Source organism: Acartia tonsa, chromosome 4 (assembly GCF_053477335.1).
Source record: "Acartia tonsa isolate MP-2025a chromosome 4, ASM5347733v1, whole genome shotgun sequence".
Classification (NCBI taxonomy): domain Eukaryota; kingdom Metazoa; phylum Arthropoda; class Copepoda; order Calanoida; family Acartiidae; genus Acartia; species Acartia tonsa.
This window is the reverse complement of record NC_137263.1, coordinates 10,673,462-10,695,992: the sequence shown is the minus strand read 5'-3', so window position 1 is coordinate 10,695,992 and position 22,531 is coordinate 10,673,462. Positions and strand designations below refer to the sequence as shown.

At 32.4% G+C, this 22,531-nt stretch overlaps 2 protein-coding genes across 2 annotated transcripts in view; one reads left to right on the top strand and one right to left on the bottom strand.

Annotated features, from left to right (window-relative positions):
* Positions 1 to 11,420: 11,420 nt before the first annotated feature.
* The window catches only part of mei-W68 (meiotic W68), a 36,244-nt gene continuing 25,133 nt past the window's right edge, over positions 11,421 to 22,531 (bottom strand). The window contains exons 8-10 of the mRNA XM_080156295.1: positions 16,325 to 16,404; positions 15,808 to 15,862; positions 11,421 to 12,030 (exon numbers count right to left, since the gene is read on the bottom strand). Coding sequence (XP_080012421.1) covers positions 11,944 to 12,030; positions 15,808 to 15,862; positions 16,325 to 16,404 — 222 coding nt within the window. The 3' untranslated portion in view covers positions 11,421 to 11,943. The remainder of the gene's footprint in view (positions 12,031 to 15,807; positions 15,863 to 16,324; positions 16,405 to 22,531) is intronic.
* LOC145317953 (uncharacterized) lies at positions 21,571 to 22,295 on the top strand. Its single transcript, XM_080159241.1, has 2 exons — positions 21,571 to 21,735; positions 21,999 to 22,295. Exons 1-2 carry the CDS (start codon positions 21,613 to 21,615, stop codon positions 22,293 to 22,295), a joined length of 420 nt encoding a protein of 139 aa, XP_080015367.1. The 5' UTR covers positions 21,571 to 21,612.

Below are 22,531 nucleotides of genomic sequence, written 5' to 3'. Positions count from 1 at the left end.
GCTCCTCATCAGACATACATAGAAACAAATATACGAATAGAGTTGCTTCGCTTATGATATTGTACTTTGTTGTCCCAAAAATCAATATACTAAAAATCAGATCAATCGGATAATTAAATCACATAAAAAATTGTTGTTAAAAAAGTAAAAAAAAATCAACAAGTTAAAAATGGACATACGGACATTCTGGTAATGATTGTAGAGTTGCTACGCTTTCTAAATCGTACCTAACTACTACAAAAATCACTATGCAAAGTTTGAAATTTATAGGACAATTCTAACATGCCTCAATAAGCGAAAAAAGCTATCCGTTCCGGACAGACCCAAACTATAGAAAAGCTTCGCTTTTAACAAACATTTAAAGTGCCACTAGAGGTCTCTAGTGCCCTAGTAGCTAGTAAAATACAATTAATAATTAGTATGGTACTTAAGAATGGAGATCAAGGGCACATGGTAATATGAACTGTAGGATATATGATCTCTTGGCAAAGTGCAATTAGGATGAGCGCATTATGGATATCATACTGCGGGGGTATTATTTTTAAAGGGAATCTAATTTAGGGGAATCCGTCACATAGGCAAAATGAAGTTTGGGAATGTAAAAGAGGGAATTCAATTATGAGGAATCGATTTGGGGAAAAGTATCTAGAACCATGATACAACTGCTTTTTGGATCTTACATATACTATAGATGACCTCAGGACTTGGTCATGTGGGAAATACAGAAACTTTAACATATATAAGTTCATTGAAAAATAATAACCCAAATCAAATTACGAAAGCACTTCTATTTGGAAAAATAGACAAAAGAAGCAAATGCTGGTCTAGAGCTGAAATAAAACCTTTTTCTTGCATTCATTCGAATCCGGTGAATAGGAACCGGTTCTCATCCATACGAAAAAACTATGTCTAGCATCGTATTATATTCAGCTTTCTACGAATATAAAAATGTACAATCATAAGATTAAAACCAGTTTTTAAGCCGGCGCCTTTGGCACCTCGGGGCTAAAAAAAACTGGTTTTAATCTTATAATTGTACATTCTATATCCGCAGAAAGCTGTTTATAATACGATGCGAGAAATAACTATTCTTGCATTGCTTAGTTTTAGAATTGCTGCGCTTCTGGTACTCTAAAGATAATCACTTTGTTAATATATAGACGACGTCTAATTATTTATGCTTATCAGGGAAGCCAATATTTACTAAAGACAGGCTTTGGGCTATTTTCAGAGTTGATGGATCAAGGGACAATCGAAGAAGCCCTCAACTATTTCTCTCCCAACAAAAACCTTTTTTATATTATGGTTGGTTTTCTATACCAAGGTTGTATCTGTGTGGTTATCCATACGCCTGAAAAGATATATTTGTAGAGCTTTGCTGTTATGGATGTTATTATTCTTGTTTTATTTAGTAATTATTTACATGTATAAAGAATTGTTTACAAAGATTATATGTATATAAATCTGAAAGTGTAACCTACACATATATTATTGTATGTATGTACATCCAATATGTTAGGTAAATTGATATTACTCAATCATATACACTCCTTTCCTTGGAATTCAGGTATTGCCAGCCGCAATGTAATACTCTCTATTAAAACAAGGATGACAACATCCATAAGTAACGAAGCTCAAAAATTATGGATGGATATCCGGAAAAAATGAACTTCATTGCATTTTCTTAAAAAAACACAAAGCTAAAATATCACGAACACTTGTAAGATTTATAACAGGAAAATCTAAGAATCGAGATAGCACCGCAGCAAATTAGCAAATCTTAATGAAACTTTGTGGGGATATTTAAATTGTGAACTTATTTAATCCCTAAAAATATCAGCTGTCTATCTCAAATAGGAGTAAAGAAAATCATGAAAACTTTAAAGGGATACCATATGAGTTATCCGATCCTATTAGAAAGTAGCTGTGTTTAGTGCCCTAGGAAAATGGGGATAGATGTCACCGCTTTTGGCCTACCTATTCTTTTAACGTCATAGCAGAGGGAAACAGAAAGGGTAACGAACCCCTCTAGAAAAGAGATGGGGTACAGTGTATTTCCTGACGTCAATAGAATAGGTGGGGGTAAAAGCAGTGACATCTATCCCCTTTTTGCTAGGGCACTAAACACAGCTATGTACTAAAGATTTATTTAAGGTTTAAATTTTTTAATTGCTACATGTTTTATTTTTTCATTTTTAAAAGTACATAACACATAATGTACAAATCTTGTAAATATTTTAATTGTGGCATGATTGTGCAATATTGATATTATGCATAATTTATGTAAATATATATGTAGTTTTATCTAATATTTATGGGGGAGGATGCCATTCTTACCACTCAACTTTATATAAGTACAACATTTTTATAGCAGCATGATTCTTACATTAAAGCAAATGAACGATAATTTGATGAACACCTCAATTACTATAAAGATAGTTACCCTCTTTGTAGATGAAAATTATTGGTTAAGGTTTGTACCACCCAATAAATACTTAATAAAAGTTCTCAAAATTTTTAGGCCAAAAAGCGATATTATGTTTTTAAAGAACCTAGTGATAGTGTCTAACTTTTTTATCTTTGTGACGTAACAAAAATCCATCTCTTTTTTAGGGGTTTCCTTTCCCACCTCCACTCTCATTCCTCGAATTTTGTTACGTCACAAAGATAAAAAGTTAGACACTATTACTAGGTTCTTTTTAAAACTTTAGGTCCTGTATAATGTACAGGCCAATGCCCCCCTCCCGTACTTAAGGGATGTTCAATTTAGATATATACTATAAGAACAACTTGTATGCAGCTATGCTACTTTACATGTTAAACGTAAGGACAGACAGACGACGAAGATGATTATGACGTCATAAAATAACCAATGAGAGGCCAGCATTAAAATTACCATTGTTCAATTACAGTGTATACTGGCCTCTCATTGGCTATTCTATCGTATGACGTCATAATCTGTTTAGGGACTTTAATCATGTTCCAGACGACCGGACAAAGTATCGAGTACTCTGATTGCAATAATAAAAGATTTTAACTAGAGTTACAGAGGATATGACAATGAAAGATACAAAAATCTTCCCATAGCTGATATTCTCCTTTTGTTACTTGTAGGTCAAAATAATTCTATTTTAAATGGACAAAATTATTTATCTTATTGACCAATTCTCTACTTTTCCCTCAACATATTTAAGCTAAATAGGTGTAAAGTGGTTTACTATTTTTTTTTATAAAATAGTATGTATCTGTTTTAAAATGTTTTTTTCTTCTTCGAGTATTTTTAATCTCAAAATATTAATAGATGTTTGTTGCAAATATTATATTAATATTGTTTTATTGTCATATTTTTTTCGGGTTAACCTTTAATTTCCTTTAGTTTATCTACAAAATAAGCAAAATTGTTTAACTCCCAATATTAAAATCCCTGCACACAACGTATCTAAAGACACAGGGCCGAATCATTGATTAAATATCTCCATTACAATCAACTATAATGGTGTGCCATTGTTTTCCAAGCTGTTTATAGTGCCTATAAAAATAGAACGTCATACAATACAAAAGACCGATATACAGACTAAATTACCAATGACAGGACAGTATATGTTTTGATTGAACAATGACGTCATATTACTTAGGCCCTATAAAAAGCTTCATTGTTTTCGACAAAATAGATTTATTGTGAATTATTATATCAAATTATCATAATATACCCATTAATAAAATGTAAATATTAGATCATCCAAGTACTTAAGACGCAATCATATAAAAAATGAGCTAAATTTTCCTTGTTTTTTTTATGGCCTGTATGTATCAATATCTTGTGAATATCATGCTATTATGATGGGATGAGTAAAAAAACATAACATTTATCATTTGTTAAAAACAAATATCAGGGCATTGTTTCCAAGGGGGTTTCGTATCAGCCCCCGACCCCCCAGAATTCAGTCGTTTAAGAGATCTAAGTGGATGAACAGACAGATAAAAATTCATCCTTTTACTTTAGTTTGTTTTTGACAATGGAGTGTTTCGTATTTGATTTTATGTGATTATTTGCAATTATCATAAATGTTTACATTATGAAGCATTTATTGTTATGCAGAAGTGATTTTTCACCGATAGTAACAACAATGTATATTGTTTGGGATCAAAATAGTATTTCACACAGCTTTTGAAGCAGGGAGGGAGAAATCATTGGACTGTTTTCACTGGTATCCAAAAGTTTGTAACTTATTTATTGTTTTTTTTAATTAGATATTTTTTTTTTTTTATCAGTCACGGATAAATTTTAATTCTTTTAAGGTGTTAGAGGTTTATATTTTATTTCTTCTCAATATAATTTAATCAAAGCTACCTAATCATGATATAAGCAAAATAGTTGGCCATTCGGTATATTATAAAATCTTTTATTGGAAAAATCAAAAAATAGAAAAAAAAACTTTTTCAAAATAGACTGAATTATGATTAAATCCGCATAAAATGACATAAATGTGATCTAATTCAAGCTATCTTACTAAAATTACCCTTGATCCAATTCATGAATGGTGTGATCTAGAACAACTATATAGAAACAAACGTATATGTTATAAGAAGAAGACAAGCTTTATATTTGACAACCAATAAATAATACAATAATATACGTACTTATAACACAGGCAGGAAGGGGATAATGGACTGTTAAAGATATTTCTCTCCAAAGAATATAAATTCTTCCTGCCATTAGTAAGCTAAAATAGAATCCTGATTGAGTTATGCAAATATACATGAAAAGTAATTTAATTTAGTCTATTTTCCAAATTATACTCTTGTTAGGATCCTTTTTATATCAGGACAGCTATTCTGAATAATTTATTCAATAAAGCAAGAATAATAGTTAACATACATATAAAACAATAATGATTCACTCGCAAGTTAAGTTTTAAGTCAGTTGAGACATTTTAACACATAGCTCCTAAAGAAAGGATGGGGGGTGAAGGTTGTATTTTATTTTAAATTTTATTTCTTTTGTTATTGGTTTAATATTTATATACAAAATTGTCCTTGTTTTTTTTTTGCATCAAACTGATTGAATATATGTAAGTAAAGTGCCTTAACGCTCCGTCAACCAAGCAATACTTCAGTAGGGAATTTTATACCTACATCATTTATTTAAAATACATATAAATATCTACATTATAATGATTAAAAATTGTTTGTATACCTGTAAATCTGTATACCTATAGTTGTTCAAAAATTTTATATTAGATATTCTAAACACTTTTGAAAAATATAAAATTCTAATTCAATATTTAAATGAAATAACCTTTACAGAAAGGAATACATAAGGAAAGTTGTCTGTCCGTCTCAAACATTTCGGAAGAGACGTTAATTTCCTGGCTTCTATTGGAGATAGGTGACAATTTTTATAGTAAATATTTAATGTGCATCTAGTTCATTTATCGCCCCATTTTTTTTATCTCTTTTTGAATTGTCACTTAACATATATGCTCTAGAACTAACTTGTCCGTTTGTTCAACCTTGATTTATTTATATTTTGCTACTTCTGGATCTTATGGATGTTGTTACCCTTGTTTCTGGTTAAAAAGTTCCAAAAGTAGAGGGACAAAGTGACTCAAAAATCAGCCATCAGTGATTATCCATCTCTTTTTTGGGGTTTTCTTTCCCACTTCTCCTTTCATCTCCCTCATTTTTATAACGTCACATGGCTGATTTTTGAGTCACTTTGTCCCTCTACTTCCAAAATATAAAAAAGAAATCTTTGTATAATTTCTGTTTAATTAGTGAGGCCAGAATATTATAATCCTGTAAGAGAGGCCACTTACAACATAAAGTAGGATTAACAAGTGTTGGAAGAATAGGTTCTACAATATTCATTTCAATACACTGCTATTAAAATAAATTAATCTATAATACAAAGTAAAACGATGTCTGTCTGTTTGTTTGTGGCGAAGGACCTCGCTAACTGCTGAACCGATCGGGTTCTCCTTTACAGGTTAGCTTCTCATAGGTCCCGGGAAGGTTTATAACTATTTTCTTGGGGGGTTGGACACCCCCAACAAAACGAAAAATACCCCCCCCCCAAAAAAAAAAAAAAAGTTTTCTTTTTCTTTTTAAAACTAAAATCAAAAAAGTGGGATAGACTACCCCCCTCTCCCAAAAAAAAAAATCAGTAGAATATATTTTTCTGGGTCTTTTTTGTTAGAGGGGGGGAGGGGTAAAAACACCCCTCCCAAAAAAAATACATTTAGAAACTAGCATGGGATTTATCGGAAGTTTTCCTAAAAATTCTGAAAAGACATTTATATATAATTTAATCCAGCTCTCTTAATTTAATCTACCCTTAAATCTCATAAATATCTTTTAAATTCATACCATCTAATATATTATTTTCCATAGATAGATAGGCTTGCATAAGGATTAGCAAACTCATACAGACTATTACACAAACATACACATGCGCATAGGCTTGCATATAAAGAAAGAAGGGTAGGTTGTGCTAAAATTCCGTAAGGGTGTGAGTTTTAAGGCTTAAAAACAGTAGTAGAACGATAAAATTTATGTTAACTTTTAAAAAAAATTTGTCTTTAGTTTTTTTCAATAGGGAAATACACATATTTAGTGAACATTATCGTTCTACTACTGTATTTAAGCCTGAAAACTCACTCCATTAACCCTTACAGCTCGGGCCCCAATTCCCACCTTAATAGATCGGGGGGGGGGCTCCAAGAGCCCCCCCCTCTATCTCGGCTCCTGTTACAGATAAAGACGTAAAATTTTTTTCTGGTGGTTCATGTGTATTTTTAGAGAAAATTACTTTTTCTAGTCATAAAAGCCAGGCCGCTCCTCAGCCGCTTTTTAGCGGCCAGCCGCTAAATTTTAAAACAGCTGTAGAGCGGCCAATTTTGCAGCTAGGATGACCAAATTTTAGGACGAACTTTTATTTTTCATAACAAAAAAATTACTTTTTCTGATCATCGCCAAAAAACGTAAAATAACGGAAACCGCCATTTTCGGCGGTTACGGCGGTAAAACGGCGGTTGGCGGCGCCGATTAATATTTTTATCTGTTTGATGTTGCTCAAGGATTTACCAAAAAAATGTATAGGACTCTAGCTGTAATAGAAGCCACGATATTCATGATATAAAAGCCGGACAAAAATCGGTCATAAAGTCGGTCAGGGAGCGGTCAAACGGTCATAACACATTTTTTCTCAAAAGGTCATTGATATCTAAGTATTCACCAAAAAAATTTTAGGTTTCTCCTTATACACAAAAGTCATAATGTAGAAATTAAGATTATTTTAGAATTTTTTTCTAATTTTGGTGCTACCCAACCGACTTTGACCGGACACCACGACCGACACAGACCAGATATCCTAATAAAATCAACTCTTGCCGACGTATAATTACTAAACTTAAAAAGTCATGAAGTCACAGCACTCCATTTTACCTACAAAAAAAATGAGATTGAAAAAACTAGAGGGGGGGGCTCTTGGAGCCCTCCCCCCGATCTGTAAGGGTTAAGGATTTTTAGCACAACCTACCTCCCCCTTTCTTATTCTAAAATGTAGAATACTTAATCCATAAAAGCATAGTAAAGGCAAGCTAACGATAAAATATTACCAAGGATGACAGTATGCATTGCGATAAGCTCAACAAAACAATCAGTAGGACAAACACATTAACATTTGCTGAAACTAACGGTCTGAAATTAATTGATGCGCTACTAATTATCTAAATATCTCCAGTGTCATAATCAACAAAGTTTAATTTCAGATTTGCATTATTATGTCGTTCCAAAGTACTTAGACCAGAGATAATTACAAATAGATTAACAATCAGGTACTTTGTTTTGCTTTGACAATTAAACAATTATCCTGAAATTTTCAAAATATTTCAAACGAGGTTATTTTTGAGAAAATTAGATTTGAAAATTTCAAGTTCAATTTTCATCCCCTAGGAGTTACAGCATAATCATGACAAGAAAAGCAAAGATTATTTATTAAAAATTTTGAACAACTTTGCTTTTATAAAGTCTTTCATAAAACCTCTCTATATATGATATATTTAAGGCTGAATTTCCGTGACCTTAACAAAGCAACTGATAAAAATGGCCATTAATTAACTCAATTCAGGAGTGGTTTTATGAAGAACTTTATAAAAGCAAACTTGTTCAAATTTTAAATAAATAATCTTTGCTTTTCTTGTCATGATTTTGCGGTAACTCCTAGGGGATGAAAATTGAACTTGAAATTTTCAAATCTAATTTTCTCAAAAAACCCTCGTTGATATAAATGTCTAAAACTTTTTTTCTTCTTCTTATAGGGCAGACATTTTTTGTTTTCCATTTACACTTCAAAACAAATGTGTCAGAGAGAAAGGCGACAATGGGCTGTTTATTACACTAGTACCCAAAGTTTTAAAATAACGTTATCGTATTCGTTGTTTTAACAACTTTGGGGACTTTAGTGAATTTTGATTGGTTGATTTATTGAGTTAAGTGAAACCACCAATTTTAACTACACAAGGGGTAATTTTGTGTTTAATTATTGGGGATGTAAATCATTTATCGGCCAGTGTCTTATCCCTTAGATCCCTGAGATGATGTATCATAATTAAGCATTTGGTATTTGAAGATAATTAAAGTCCCTCCACAGATTATGACGTCATACGATAGAATAGCCAAATAGAATAGCCAAATAGGGGCCAGTATACACTGTAATTGACCAATGGTAAAATTTATGCTGGCCTCTCATTGGTTGTTTTAACGTATAACGTCATAATCTTTTCAATCAATTAACAAAATAAAACTTGCTTCAATTAATTTGAACCATTAAAATTACATTGATCATCTAAATTGAATTCTATTGTGAGTTGAATAAAATTTTTACAAAAATAAAATTTTAATAACATGAAAGGATAATTTGAAATTAATCTTTTAGTGTATATAAAAGTTTGTTATGAATAGTGTATAGTTGGCCCAGAGGGTTCATTAATCAAAACTGTGGTAAATTAGTAAACATGAGCATAGAAAACTATTCAAAACTTTTATTCATTCATCATAATCTGAAAGAAGGAAAGTTGGGATTAGCAGAATTTTAAGGGCTAATAAGAACATCTTTTAAAGGGGGGGGGGGGGGATAAATACAAAATTATATAAGAGTAGCACAATAGGTAATTATTTTAGTTCTTTCTTATCCTTATATAAAAGTAACAGAATCTCTGTCTGTCTGTACCGAAGGATCTCGCTAAACGCTGAAGGTTCTCCTTTACAATGTAGATTCTTTTATAGGGGGCATAGATACAAAATTTTATATAAAAGCGGCACAATAAAAAAAATATTTTATTTCTTATCTGTAAAATAAAGTAGAAGCTTTATACGAGTCTAAGTTTAGACTATGTTTGGATTATCTCTCAAGCAATTTACCTCTTAGATCCCCCCCACCCCAAAAATTATTCTTATAAAGAAAGCAAATTTTAATAACTTATTGCTTAAATTGTTAAAAGATTATACTGCAATTTGATGGTTTTAAGTAAATCTTTAAGAGACTTTTTAATAAAATTGACACTACATGTTCAGTTAGGCTGGTAAAATATCTCAATCACTAAAACACCTTTTTTTATAGATTTGTCTTAATGCAGCTTATACCAATAACGAAATTATTTCGAAAAAAATCACGAAACCTATACGTGTTTTCAGCTGTCGTTGGGGGTCAACACATATTAGAATTGACGACCTTAACATCTGCCCCCAAATATTATTTAAGATTTATTTCGCTTGTTGGTTATACCTTATTCCTGGTCTTAATGTGACGTGTCTCTTTTCACTCTTGGACATAATCGACCTTGTTATGTTTTTATTCCTTTTTTTCCTTAGCTTTTTCTCTAGAGGTTTATAAATTTGAGGTGACGTATCTGGTTTAATTTCCTGTTCAGTTATTTACTTGGGAGTAAAACATTTTTTTATACAATCCTCAATTTTGTATATCATAAAACATTTACAGTAGCGTAGCTACTTTTTACTATTGTATTTGTCTAAGTCGTCTCATCATATGACCACCCCACAAAGATTTTTATGAAGCAGGAAAACAGAACATAATGGCGGCTGAAAGCAGAAAATTGGACCTAAATGATTTTTTTACTTGTTCTTATTACCAAATAATCTCAGTCCAATTAAAAATGGCATAATATCTAACGAATGTCAACTTATACAAGCCTTCCCCTTGTAAACCACCCCTAAACCAGTGAATCCTCGTTGTAAAGAACTAAATCGGTCTCGCGGTTAGCGAAGTCTCAAGTTACAGACAGTCACAAAGACAGAAGAAGACTCTGTTACTTTTATATAAGGATATGAAACGGATGTCTTTGGATTATGACGGGTAAAATAGTTCGGTTACTATGTTAATTGATTTAAAAATTCGACGTTGTTATAGTCCAAAAATCAACATTTGCAAAAATGCATTTTTTACTATAAAAGCAAAGAAGCATTTTAATGAATGAAACTGTTCTAGAGGTTTTAATTGACACATGTAAATATAACAGGCTAGGAAATACTATCAATCATTATAAATATTTTTGCGTATATTTTCATCTCCTAAAGATGCTTTGCACAATTGAATTAAAACAATTGCACTCATTTTTATTGCATCCTGTTGCAAAATTGTTAGTGCATGACATTAAGAAGCTCACTCACTTTCCTTCTTACACACACAAAAACGTACACACTATACACACACACGCACACCATACATGCAACACACACATACACCCTTATCCTTCAAGTATTGTAAAAGTTTGGGCATTACATTACTGTTGTGTGCAGTGCAAAGGAACCATTATAATCACAATATACACAAAAGTTTACTTTTTAAGTGCCAGCATTAGCTTCTTTATAGCTGCGAGTTGGTTATAAATTATTCTATCATCCTGCGGATTTTTTTAAATGCTAAGTAGTTAGTAGGGACAATAATCTTAAAAAATCTTATGTTCATAAGCTGTGCCTTCCTTGTGATCTTACTAAGTAGTAAATGTTCTCTACATTTGTTTGTGTCTGTCTATAAGTAATGCCTGGGTTGGACGATATCTATTACTAGCCTGAACTTATAAAAAGTGTTAAAAATAGAGCTCTGTCTCGTGAATGAATAATAATATCTTAGTTGGGATATGGCGAGCCAAATACCACAAATTTCATCTATCTTTTTTGTGCATTAATATAATAATAGAAATTTAGAGTAAACATCGTTTTTTAAATTCATCTTCAACTTAAAGTTTCGTGCTTTTTGTATGTTTACGTTAAAAATTAGACTAAAATATTAATTTCATTTTTCTCACATTTTTCTAAGTCTTTGTTTCCTGTTATTTTAATTAAAATTTCAAACGTAGTCGTCCAAATTTTTATTAACTAAGTATAAAAATAACTTTAGATTTTAGTTAGTTTTTATTTCAAAAATAAAATAAATATTTACACAATATATATACAAAGAACAATAAAAAATAACATTCACCTCTATTAATAATTTTACTTATTTGTCCTTGTTATCTATTAAAGTATTTATATTCAAACTAATTATTTGTACAATTTATTTTTTGTAACAAACACATTTTACAAATTAAACAAACAGAAATTATAACAATATATCTTCTAATTTCAATTAGAAATAATTAAGGCAAGCTATTATTTAATTAATGTTACAATTACAGCTATAATTTACAACAATTTTGCAATAAAATAAACCATATTTGTAAGATTCTCAAAGACAATTATGATAATTGAAGTTTTTTAGGGCATATATTCAATATCTAATTTTTATACTGATTTTTTAACCCACCAAAACTTGATACATAATAATCTCTGATGAAAGAATATATTTCTATTTTAAGTTTGATTTAATGTATCACTTTCTGAAGAGATTTTTTTCTAAATACTAATATTACATAAATTCTGCAATTATATGATTTGTAAGTTGATAAGTTTATGTTTGATTATGTTTGTGAGAGTAAAACCTGTGACCTCTGCAGCTTGCTCTATCTCTACCTAGAAAAGATTCATTTTTAAGCAAATCTACTCCTAAAATTACTTTGTCTGTCCGTCCACCAGTCATTCAGTCCGTAACGCTATGGGGGAAATGTGACTTTCTCGGGTGCTATTGAAGATTGACAGCTGAATTTTAGGTGAAAATTCCTATAACATATGCATATCTAATCTATGCATTGTTTTGACCGTCTGCACACCCCTTATCTAAAAGTCGTTTTAAGCCGTCGTTGTTGATCCTCATGAGCAAAGTTAGGGCCTTCTTCCGACTTAAAAAATAATTCTAAAAGTCAGTAGGTGCGCTTTATAGTCCAATTCTTCAGCACAGGGTGAATGAATGGAGTCGGTGTCAACCCCCACTCCCAAACTTTTTTACTTAAAATAAATCAGTCCAAAAAATTTTCGGTACATAAAAAAAGACAGACACAAAATACTAATGGATAACCACCCTGCTCCTTTTAAGTATTATAATATTTGTTTATTAGTAAGTTTGTATTTCTTAACACAGAAGAGAGGATAAAAATAAAATCTTTTTGATTGATATTATTGTATTTAAGCAGAGGAGTAGAGCATGAAATATTCGATATTTACCCTTCCTGAATCCATTTAGAATATTAGATTCCACAGCGGATAACTTATTTTGCAACTAATAATTTTTTTAGCCAATATCAATAATTACAAATACAAAAAAAATAACCTAATATATCAACTTGTGTTATTATTACTAAATGAAATTATCTAAAATATAATATCTAAAAACAAATATATCTAGTTTAACCTATAAATGTGCTAAAAAAAAATTTAGTAGAATTTATTATTGGTGTGATGCAAAAGCCAAAATTTCTGTTAAAAATAGGAAATAATGTTTATGTTGTCAAACGCTACTCTTAGGTCAAACTGACGTTAATTATAAATATATAGGTGTAAAATGATTTCTCGTATTCATTCGAATCCGGTGGATAAGAACCTGTTCTCATCCATACGAAAAAACTATGTCTAGCATCGTATTATAATTGTACATTCTATATCCGCGGAAAGCCGTTTATAATACGATGCGAGAAATAACTATTTTTTGTTAGGCATGCATTTTATCTTTATATCATACTTTTTCTATTTTTCACTTAGGTTTTGGTATGGATTATAGGGCATTTGTTATTTTAGAATCCTGTTCAGCTTATTTGTTTAAACAGCTTCGCTGTAACTGATTTTTTTGCTTTGTACTTAAAATACGTTTATTTTGTTAAGCTAATCAAGACTTGTTTTTGCTCCTTAATTATATAATTGTCCTTGTTAAAAATTAATAACATAAATACCTACTACTTACCATTACACTTATTAATTCATTAGATATATGAATAATAAAAATATAAGTCAATAAACTCATGGAATCTAAAAACACATCCCTAACACACAAAAATACAAACATACGCACACTCACACACACATACTTTTACCATTACACATATATAATCAACACAGATAGAGACAGGCAGAAAAATCACACACACACACAATCACACATACTAGCAAAAATACATTACAGGGTATAAAAGCATAGGTGACACCATAGTAAGTCTGTTGGATTTTAGCATTATATTTTGGGGGAAAGGTAAATTTTTTTTTAGAGTGTCCTACCCCTCAGGAAAACAGCTAAAATTCTCCACAGAACCATTAGATATATTCCCTGAAAAGCACAATGAGCGAGATATGAAGTGTCGAACAATCGTACAAGACAGTCATCGTTCTACTGTAATACAGATTGCTCTATTGGAAGCAAAAATTTGCACCTGTACAATTACTTCAAATGTAAATAATTTTCAAAAAAAAATTCAATTTGTCACCAGCACCCTGTACATAACATATTTAATCCACACTGTTTATTCAGATAAGTGAGTGTAGAAAGAAAATATGTGTATAATGGAAACATAAACCCTAGATATACTGGCAAATATTCTTTTTTTTATGTTACTTAGTGTTAAGCACATCAGCTAGGGAAGAAAAATTCGTATATATGTGTGGGTGTGTTTCTTTGAGTGTGAGCGTATAGGTAGCGTAGCGGCGCGAGTCCTGCGGAAACGTAGGGCCAAATGAGTGCGAATAGTAGAAAAGCTTCACTCTTACTTATAAACGATAGCAGCTCATAAAGCTGCTCCACTCCTTAAATATAAACAACCGTGGTTTCAAGTATTTACAAGTTTACTTAACAAAAGTCAACAAAATAATGAGCATTATTATGATGCTGTGAGTATTGGTGCAAAAAATATGACGTAACAAAAAAAATTATCCAATGAGAGGCCACTATAAATTTTACCATTGGTCAATAACGGCCTCTCATTGGCTAATTTTTTTTGTTACGTCATATTTTTTGCACCAATACTCACAGCATCATTATTATCATTGTACATATTTTAGGATAGGTTAAGCCCGATATAGGATTAATCACCTCCCACATTAAATGTATTTTGGGGTGAGGCTAAATTTCATGTGTTCACAGGTAAACAAAGAATATTATTAGAATAATTGGATTATCTACAAGTGATATACTCTTGCCAAGAAGCGCAGCCACTCGGTTTTAGGCCTTCACTTCACTTGCATGTATATGTGTTTTTATGATTTATGTGGGCCAGTTTATGAATTCATGTATTGTGTAAGTCAGTGATTTAATTTCCTCACGTGTTTCGGCTACTTTACTATGCCTTTGTTTGATATATCTTGATGTGAATTATTTACTAAGTATATTTGCGATAACTTTTATTTAATGAAATCTTCCAATTTTTAACATGTACAAAACGGCCTGCTTAATTGCTTCAAGATCCATGTCAGATCTATATAGGAAATAAATGTCTATAAACGAGCTCAAGTTTTCCAAGGAATATTCGTTGAAAACTCATAGTGCTCCAATAATCCATAATAAACTCTCATTGCTCAGAACGATAAGACCCATTATTTTACTTTATTAAAAATAAATTCATTTTTTTCATTTCATGTTGCTATTTACATTATAATGAAGTATTTAATTTCTAATCATAAAAAAGAAAATTTAAATTTATAATATAATAAATTAAAGAAAACTCCGTTTTAAAAGAATTCGATTGTGGCGACACTTTGTGTGTTCAAATATTGAACTAAAATTGTAATCATATAATAAACCCTTTGGTATGGTAATGTAAAGAAAAAAATATAATTTAAAAAATCATTTTAGGATCATTTAAATTATTAAATATTTACTTCCATTTAAATAGTAATGCCGGGTGAGTAAAATAGATTTATTGAGAAATATATATGCATATAGAAAACTAGCCAATAGGGAGATAGTTATATCGAGCCAACTCTAGTGAATTATATATTTCTGTGCTTTACTAATTGGTCTGTTATTCTCCCTACCCCCCGAACAAAAAATACACATCAAACTTCCTCCCTCGTATATTTTTCCCTCTATGTTATAATAAATCTGATGTTGGATTGCCTTGAAATGTTTATTACAGTGTAAAGAGTGTTTTTATGTATTTTTTCTGGATTATGGGAAACATTTGTGTCTTGCATGGTTTTATGCTAACATGTATATTAGCATTATAAATTACTAGCGTCTTCGCCCCTTGGTTTGATAGGTTCTTTTGTTCACAAAAAGTATGACAGAAAAAATAGCTTAAACCCAACTAAAGTTCCCGTGAAAGAAAAATTACAAGCGCCTTCGCCCCTTGTTTCTACTTGGTCTTTCCATAAAAGTCCAACTAATTCAAATATTATTGGTATAAACTAAATTTTATTTTGATAAGTTACCTTTTTGCCGCCCTGATAGATGGTTTCCAATTGTTCTAAAAATCCAGGAATAGATCTAAAAAATCATTAAAAGTATTGATATCAAGCTTAAAAGTACTTAAACTATACTTAAAAAAGAAAGGATCTTATGATTCTAAAAAATAATGGATTAAAAATATGAGTTTACAAAAAAAACAGATTACTATCCTTTTGTCAACAAAAAAAATCTGTTAAAAAATGGCAGATATGCAAAATTTTACATGCCATACGTCCTACTATTTGCAGATAGACCTCTAAATACTTCATCGGACGGTTTAAAATCATCTATAATGCCTTTGGCCGAGAAAAAAATAAAAATCAGACGAAGATTTACTAAACTTATAAAAGTAGCTATGGAGTATACATACAAACTTCTGGAGACCTTTGTTTTGTTAGTCCTTATAGTATCAAAATTAACGAAAAAGTAATTAAAACTTAATTGTTGGAAAATGTAAAAACTATATGCCATTTTTTGTCGTAAAAAATATAAAATTCAAACCTGATGTAAGGTCGTTTAAAGATATCTTTTATTTTCTTTACATCTACTGCACTCAGTTTTATCTGGAGGCTTGCAGGAATCTGATAAATATTAAAACTGTATTGTAGGGTTGGGCCGGATACTTTTTTGGCCTGATACCGGATATCCGGCTGATTTCAAATGCCGGATATCCGGTAATCGGCCGGATTGTGTGTGCGAATGGGGCGTTTGTCCATATTTAGGTATGGAGACCGCTCTTCTATGAGTACTACTAAAACCTAATTTTAATGCAATACACATAGACATTCTCATCGTCGGTTCGCTTATTTAGAATGCTTAACCCTCTATTCCCACAAGTATAATACGAATTTGGTTGAGCTGGTGGAAGCTCAACAAAAGACCCACGCGAAGTATTATGTTGCTTTAACCTAAGAATAAATGGTTGGTTTTGATATTCGATCGGAATCATATAAGTATATTGAGTATTAAGGAAGGAAAATGTTTTTATAAAGTGTATTTATATCACAAGTGCATAAGTTAAGTATGGAAATATTTACAGGATAAGTGTTAAAATTATAAGTAGAGTAGGACAGAAATGTGCCCTAAGTCCCAAGCAGTGAATTGTGCTAAGTGTTAGAGTTCTAACATAAGGCCTGAGCTCAATTCATGCTAAGTACTAAGGAGCCTAAATTTAAACTACAATGCATGCCAAACAACTAAGTCATTACCTTTTTAAAGCCAGAAAGAGAAGTTGATGGTAGGAGAGTTAGTAAATAACTGAATAAATTCAAGAGGTACATGCTATAACATTAGCTCTGGACCAGGATTTTAGTGTTTGTCTGTGCAATTAAATATCTGTGTGTTAATATGTGACGTAAATCAGGCATAGTTGTAGGCATACATATATGTACTGGTTGTTTATATGATTACATTAACTATAAACATAATATCTTTAATAAACATATACTATTAGCAAATCACATACAGATTACCATGAATAGGCTTTCGTTACCCATATATGGTGTCATATAGGTAGAAACAGGCCTATGAATGCATAAATTGATACAAATAATGCCTTGGGCCTAGCTAAAGTAATTGTGTCTTGCCCCTGAGTGCTACTAGTTAATTGCAGGGCGCGTGTCAATCAAAGGTTCATAATATGATCTATATAGTGTTGATTTTATATCAAGCATAGATAGATAGTTGTGGATGCGAAGCATTTCTGTAAAAGTCTCATATGTACGTTCAAAGAATTTGAAAATTGAGGATCGCATCTCCAATGGGGGTAAGTTGTTAAAAAAGAAAAAAGAGAAAAAGAAAAAGTTTAGTAGTCCCAGTATATAGGCATATATAATAAACTATAAATGTATTCCAAGCTAAGTTAAATACGCTTTCCATTAAGAAAGTATGATTTGCGTATCTTCATAGCTGGGTATACAAGATGATAAACCTCCCAAATAGAATACATTCTTTTCTTGAGGGGTTTAGTTTTATCTAACTTTGTCACATCAATAAATGTTTTTGCTTTGGTTGTTCTGGATAGTTCAGCTTCTTCTGATGATGAACTAGGTGGTGAAGTGCTCTCGTTCGAAGTGTAGGTTGAGGTTGGGGGTGAGGTAGATATGTAGCCAAGGGCGTCCACTTGTGCTACCTCGTTTCCATTCTCGTCCAAGGTGATTGAGTGATTTTCCAGGTCATAGTAGAGTTGGTTGAGGTCATCGGTAGAGAGGGATAGTGTGCTGCTGGAGCTGGTGTCACTATCGGTCTCCACTCTACTATCTTCTCTGGTATTCAGGGCTGAATTTAACAAGAAATTCCTGATGGTGATGGACAGGTTCTCTGAGAATCCATCGTACTCAGGTGTGGTGATGATGTTGTTGTTCTCGTCTATTGTGTCAAGGTGTTGACAGGAACACAACCGCAATCCGTCCAAGGTAGGGTGGTGGTAGGGCTCCAATACTCCATGATCATCTAGGTTATCTCCAGGCTGGTCCATGGTAGATCCTAAAAAGAGTTAGTGCGCGTGCTCCAACCGGTTCCTTGGGGTATCCTGGCTATGGTAATCTAAACAAAAGAAGTTTTAATAATCTTTTATTAATCCTTTTATCCCTGGGATATTCTAGAAATTCTTTCGTTACAGATAGACCTATAATGGATTGGTTAGTTATCTCTATTTCTGTTAAATATAACTGTTTCCTGAATATAAACAATATTTTATATAAAAATGTATAAGTACAATTAGTATTTACATATCGTATTATTTTCTTTGGTTACATTACTCGTATATATGTAAAAATATAAGATTTTACTAACAAAAGTTGGTAACCCTTTGTTTGTATATTTTGTATATGTACATATGGTTTATACCATTGTTGGTATTAGCTGTATTTATGTTATTTCTAACATGAATAAATTTTAATCATTTTAAAGACTAATATCTTACATTACGTCGCTATTAAGTGTACCTTTTAAACTTAATATCTATAAAATATATCGTTCGACGTCCGTAATTAAATTTTACGTAACAATAAGTTGTCAACCCTTTGTTTATGTTTGGGCGGTCAAAAGTGATAGGGGTTGGATTTGAGCGAGGTTATAAAAAGCTGGCGGCCCAGTAATTATGCTCATTTATATAATAATTGTCTTTGCGAGCGGAGCTTGCGTTCGAGTGTTTAATTTTACCGCTAAATTCCAAGAGAATTTATATAAAAGTGATAAAATATAGTAACCCGTTTGTTTTATATGAATGTTTTTATGTTATAGATTGTTGATGTGCTCATTATTGCATTCGTTAGCCATTATTTAAGACCCAAGAATCTTATTTTTCTTCGTCGATAAGACCTTTATCACTGTATTTTTAAACGAAAGTGGGTTTGAAGCAATATGGGTACATCTTCAATATATGACAATTTTGTTCTATATAATATTTGTAGTTTTGATAGGACATATCTGAGTCAGCAAGTAAATTGACGTACCTTGTTTTGTTTACGTTTTCCGTCTGCAAAAGTTAAATTCGTTCATCGTAAACAAAACTTATAATGACACAGATATATTCCATCATTCTACTCATTTTAACTTTTGATTACAGCGTTCCCTTTGTATAATCAAAACTTATTTGAGTCCTGATTCAAATCTTCTAAAACAATGTTACTATAGGTTTTAAAATAAGATTTTCTTTTTACTTAATTCAATTATAATGACGTTAATTGATAGATTATTTACGTTACGAGTAACTCAACCATATTATATAAAAAAAATGGTCGCTTACAAAAATTATATTTAGCTAGCTTTATCTAAAGTGTTTTTAAAACATCATTGAAGATATTCAGATTTAGCTAGTACATAAGTTTTTAATTGCTTGATACATCATAATGAGTATGTTTTTGATAGCTCAGCGATAGCTATTTTTAAGCGTTGAATCATGTAAAATTAATTACATATTCTTTAACTTAATTGAATCTAATAAAACAAAGTTTTAATGTTTAAATAGCTTAACGATAGCTATTTTCAAGCGTTGAATCATGTAAAATTAATTACATATTCTTTAACTTAAGGAATTTTACTTTTAGATGATAAATCAAAGTTTAATGGTTAGGAGGTTCAACCATAGTTGCTTGAAATACAAAAGAGTTCGTGTGTACAGTCTTTTTCATAAAACTAACTTTACTATATTGCCTTTCAGAATCACTAGTCCTCTATTTTAAATTTACATTCGCTCATAATGTATGTGCCTGACAGCCTGGACGCGCATCAGAATATTAAGGAAAGATTCGAGGAATCAATGAGGGCGGCTGCGGCCACTCTTGCCAATTCCTCGTTTCTTGAAAACTCCTTAGACGACTCGAGTTCAGTGTACAGCGACCAGTCTGGGATGCCAAGCCTTGCTGATGTCGATGACTATGGGGGCACAAGTACTGTAGAGTCCGAAAGGGATCAAGGGGAGATGTTCGGCAACGAGCATCTCTCACTGATGCTTAGTAGAACGATACAAATCATCTGGTCTCTCCTCAATTCGGTGATGCAGAACTCCTGCGGTGACATTGGTGACGATGTTGCCGGAGGTGATTCTGGGTCTGCCGAGTTGGGGAGAGACCAGAAGACGAGTCTGGACACCTTCAACATGGATGGCTTAATTAACATGTTGTTGGGTTTTGGCTTGTTTTCATGTGCTCTTATAGTGGTCTTCTTCGGCGCTGTAGGGCTTGAGACTCTTACACGTATTGACAACACCTCAGACAGGTCGCTGGCTCGCTGGATAAGAGATGTATGTACGCGCCTCCGAAACATAGGCGTCAGGACCATTGAGCTTCTCCACTGCAGTAACAGGACCAACAGGACTAGAGCTGGGGTTATGTCGCCAACTGCGGAGCCGTCGGACACCATGTATGAAGCCGCGTCCTCTGAGATTGATGATATTCTGTCGGATACACAGGTGAGTTTTCTTCTGTTGTATATTTCTTTTTTTTTGTTTTGTATAATTTTTTTTCTAGCCACCCGATTTGTATAATAAAGCATCATGTTGGTGTATGGTTGTTCTGTCCTATTCTCACTTCCTCAACGTTGACTTTCGGCTCTTCCATATATATCGCTCACCGTTTGTCATCGTTTTATGTCGCCAGAGAAATCCGCTCGGTTACCGCAATTAAGTTGAGATACCAGTTAACATTTACTAAAATCTTAAGTAGCAACCTAATATTATTTCCCTCTGGGAAAGTTAAGAGTTTGCTCGTGCCGTACGTTTCTCCTTGGGGTTTAAATGTTAGATCAAGACTTTAATGTTTTCCTTTTGTTTTAGGCTCCCTCTGCTAGTCCATCGACTCCAGCAGAAGTGAGGTCCAGAATTGGCCTGTTTGCCGTACACTGTTTGTCTGCCACTGAGGATCGGATTACTGGAAGAAGTGTGCCTGTGGGCTTGGAAACCTCGACGGGAAGTCCTGGCTTCCGTCCGTTGATTGTTGATCAAACAGAGCGTTTACATGTAAGTATCCATGCTTTAGTTTTCTATTAATTTTCAGAAAGAGGCTGCATATTTGTACACGTATCCAGAGGTATTTGCAACTAAAATTCTTTTATTGGTAGAATATTAATCTTAAAATGTATGGTTGCATAAGCATTTTTGAACCGATCTAAGATTTTAATTCTAGTATAAAGTGGGTTGAATTGCTACCTAATCATATAGCTTTACAGGATTTTAGGCATTCTCATTTCCTGATTTTCCTAGACTCATTGTTGGTGTTGCGATTAAACTAATAAGATCTATTATATTTTAGGCGACCAACTCCATCCCCCTGGCACAGTTTTACACCAATATGGGGAGGTGTAATCGAGTCAGCTCTGAGAGGACAGCTGAGGTATCCAGCGACAGCTCTTCCTTGAGCTCTATTATGTGCTTAAGTCGCATTGAATCTCCTTCTGCAGCTGATTTGTCTGTGGTAAGTTTGATAAGCTCTTATAATATTTCTTCGTTGCAAAAATTACGTAACTTAGACTAGGCTATTTAGCTCAGCTAGCTATGCTTTTAGACAATAACTTTACTTTAACTATGGTGTAATTTCTTCCTAATAGTTAATAGCAAGATTCTAGATAAAGTATTAGTAAAATTGACTCATAAACATATATGGATTAACGTTGATAAATTTTCTTGTGAACATTTATTAACATGGTTGTCTAATAATGTCCCTTTTCTTAATTTTAGGATGCGGCCAGTTTAGTCCCACTGGTTGACGATATCGAGGACCCCGATCTTCCGCCGATTAGATTTAATGCGGTGACTGATGAGATCGAGTACCCCACTCCACTGCGGGTCCTCAGTTTAGAACGTTTGCGCCGCTCCATGCATACTCCAACGCCTGCTATCTTGGAAGAGATAACATCAGCGGAGAGTAGCTTCAACTCAGCTACGCATTCCTCAGATAACAACAGGACAGAGGATTCCGGCGTCGAGGGAGTCCCTCGACGTCGGGGTCCCATGTTCCCTAAACGCACGCCGTGAAGTGGCGCTGTTAGCTTGGTTGAAACTATGACATACAAATTTTAAGACAATGACCAGTTTTAGACAACATGTGACTAAATTTACAGATTTTCTATTCTTATGTAACTAGTCAAAATAGTAATCACTATGAAGTAAAGACTTTTGTTATTAGACATTATGACTTTTTTATTACTGTACAAAACCAAACATTAATTTACACTTCTGCCATTATATTATGTACATATATGTTTAGTCTG

What these genes read in the sequence shown, in the direction of transcription:
- LOC145317953 (XM_080159241.1), top strand. Translation starts at nt 21,613, where the DNA reads ATGGGGAGGTGTAATCGAGTCAGCTCTGAGAGGACAGCTGAGGTATCC. An exon ending in CTGCAGCTGATTTGTCTGTG is followed by an intron (nt 21,736 to 21,998) that starts GTAAGTTTGATA and finishes TCTTAATTTTAG; the next exon opens with GATGCGGCCAGTTTAGTCCC.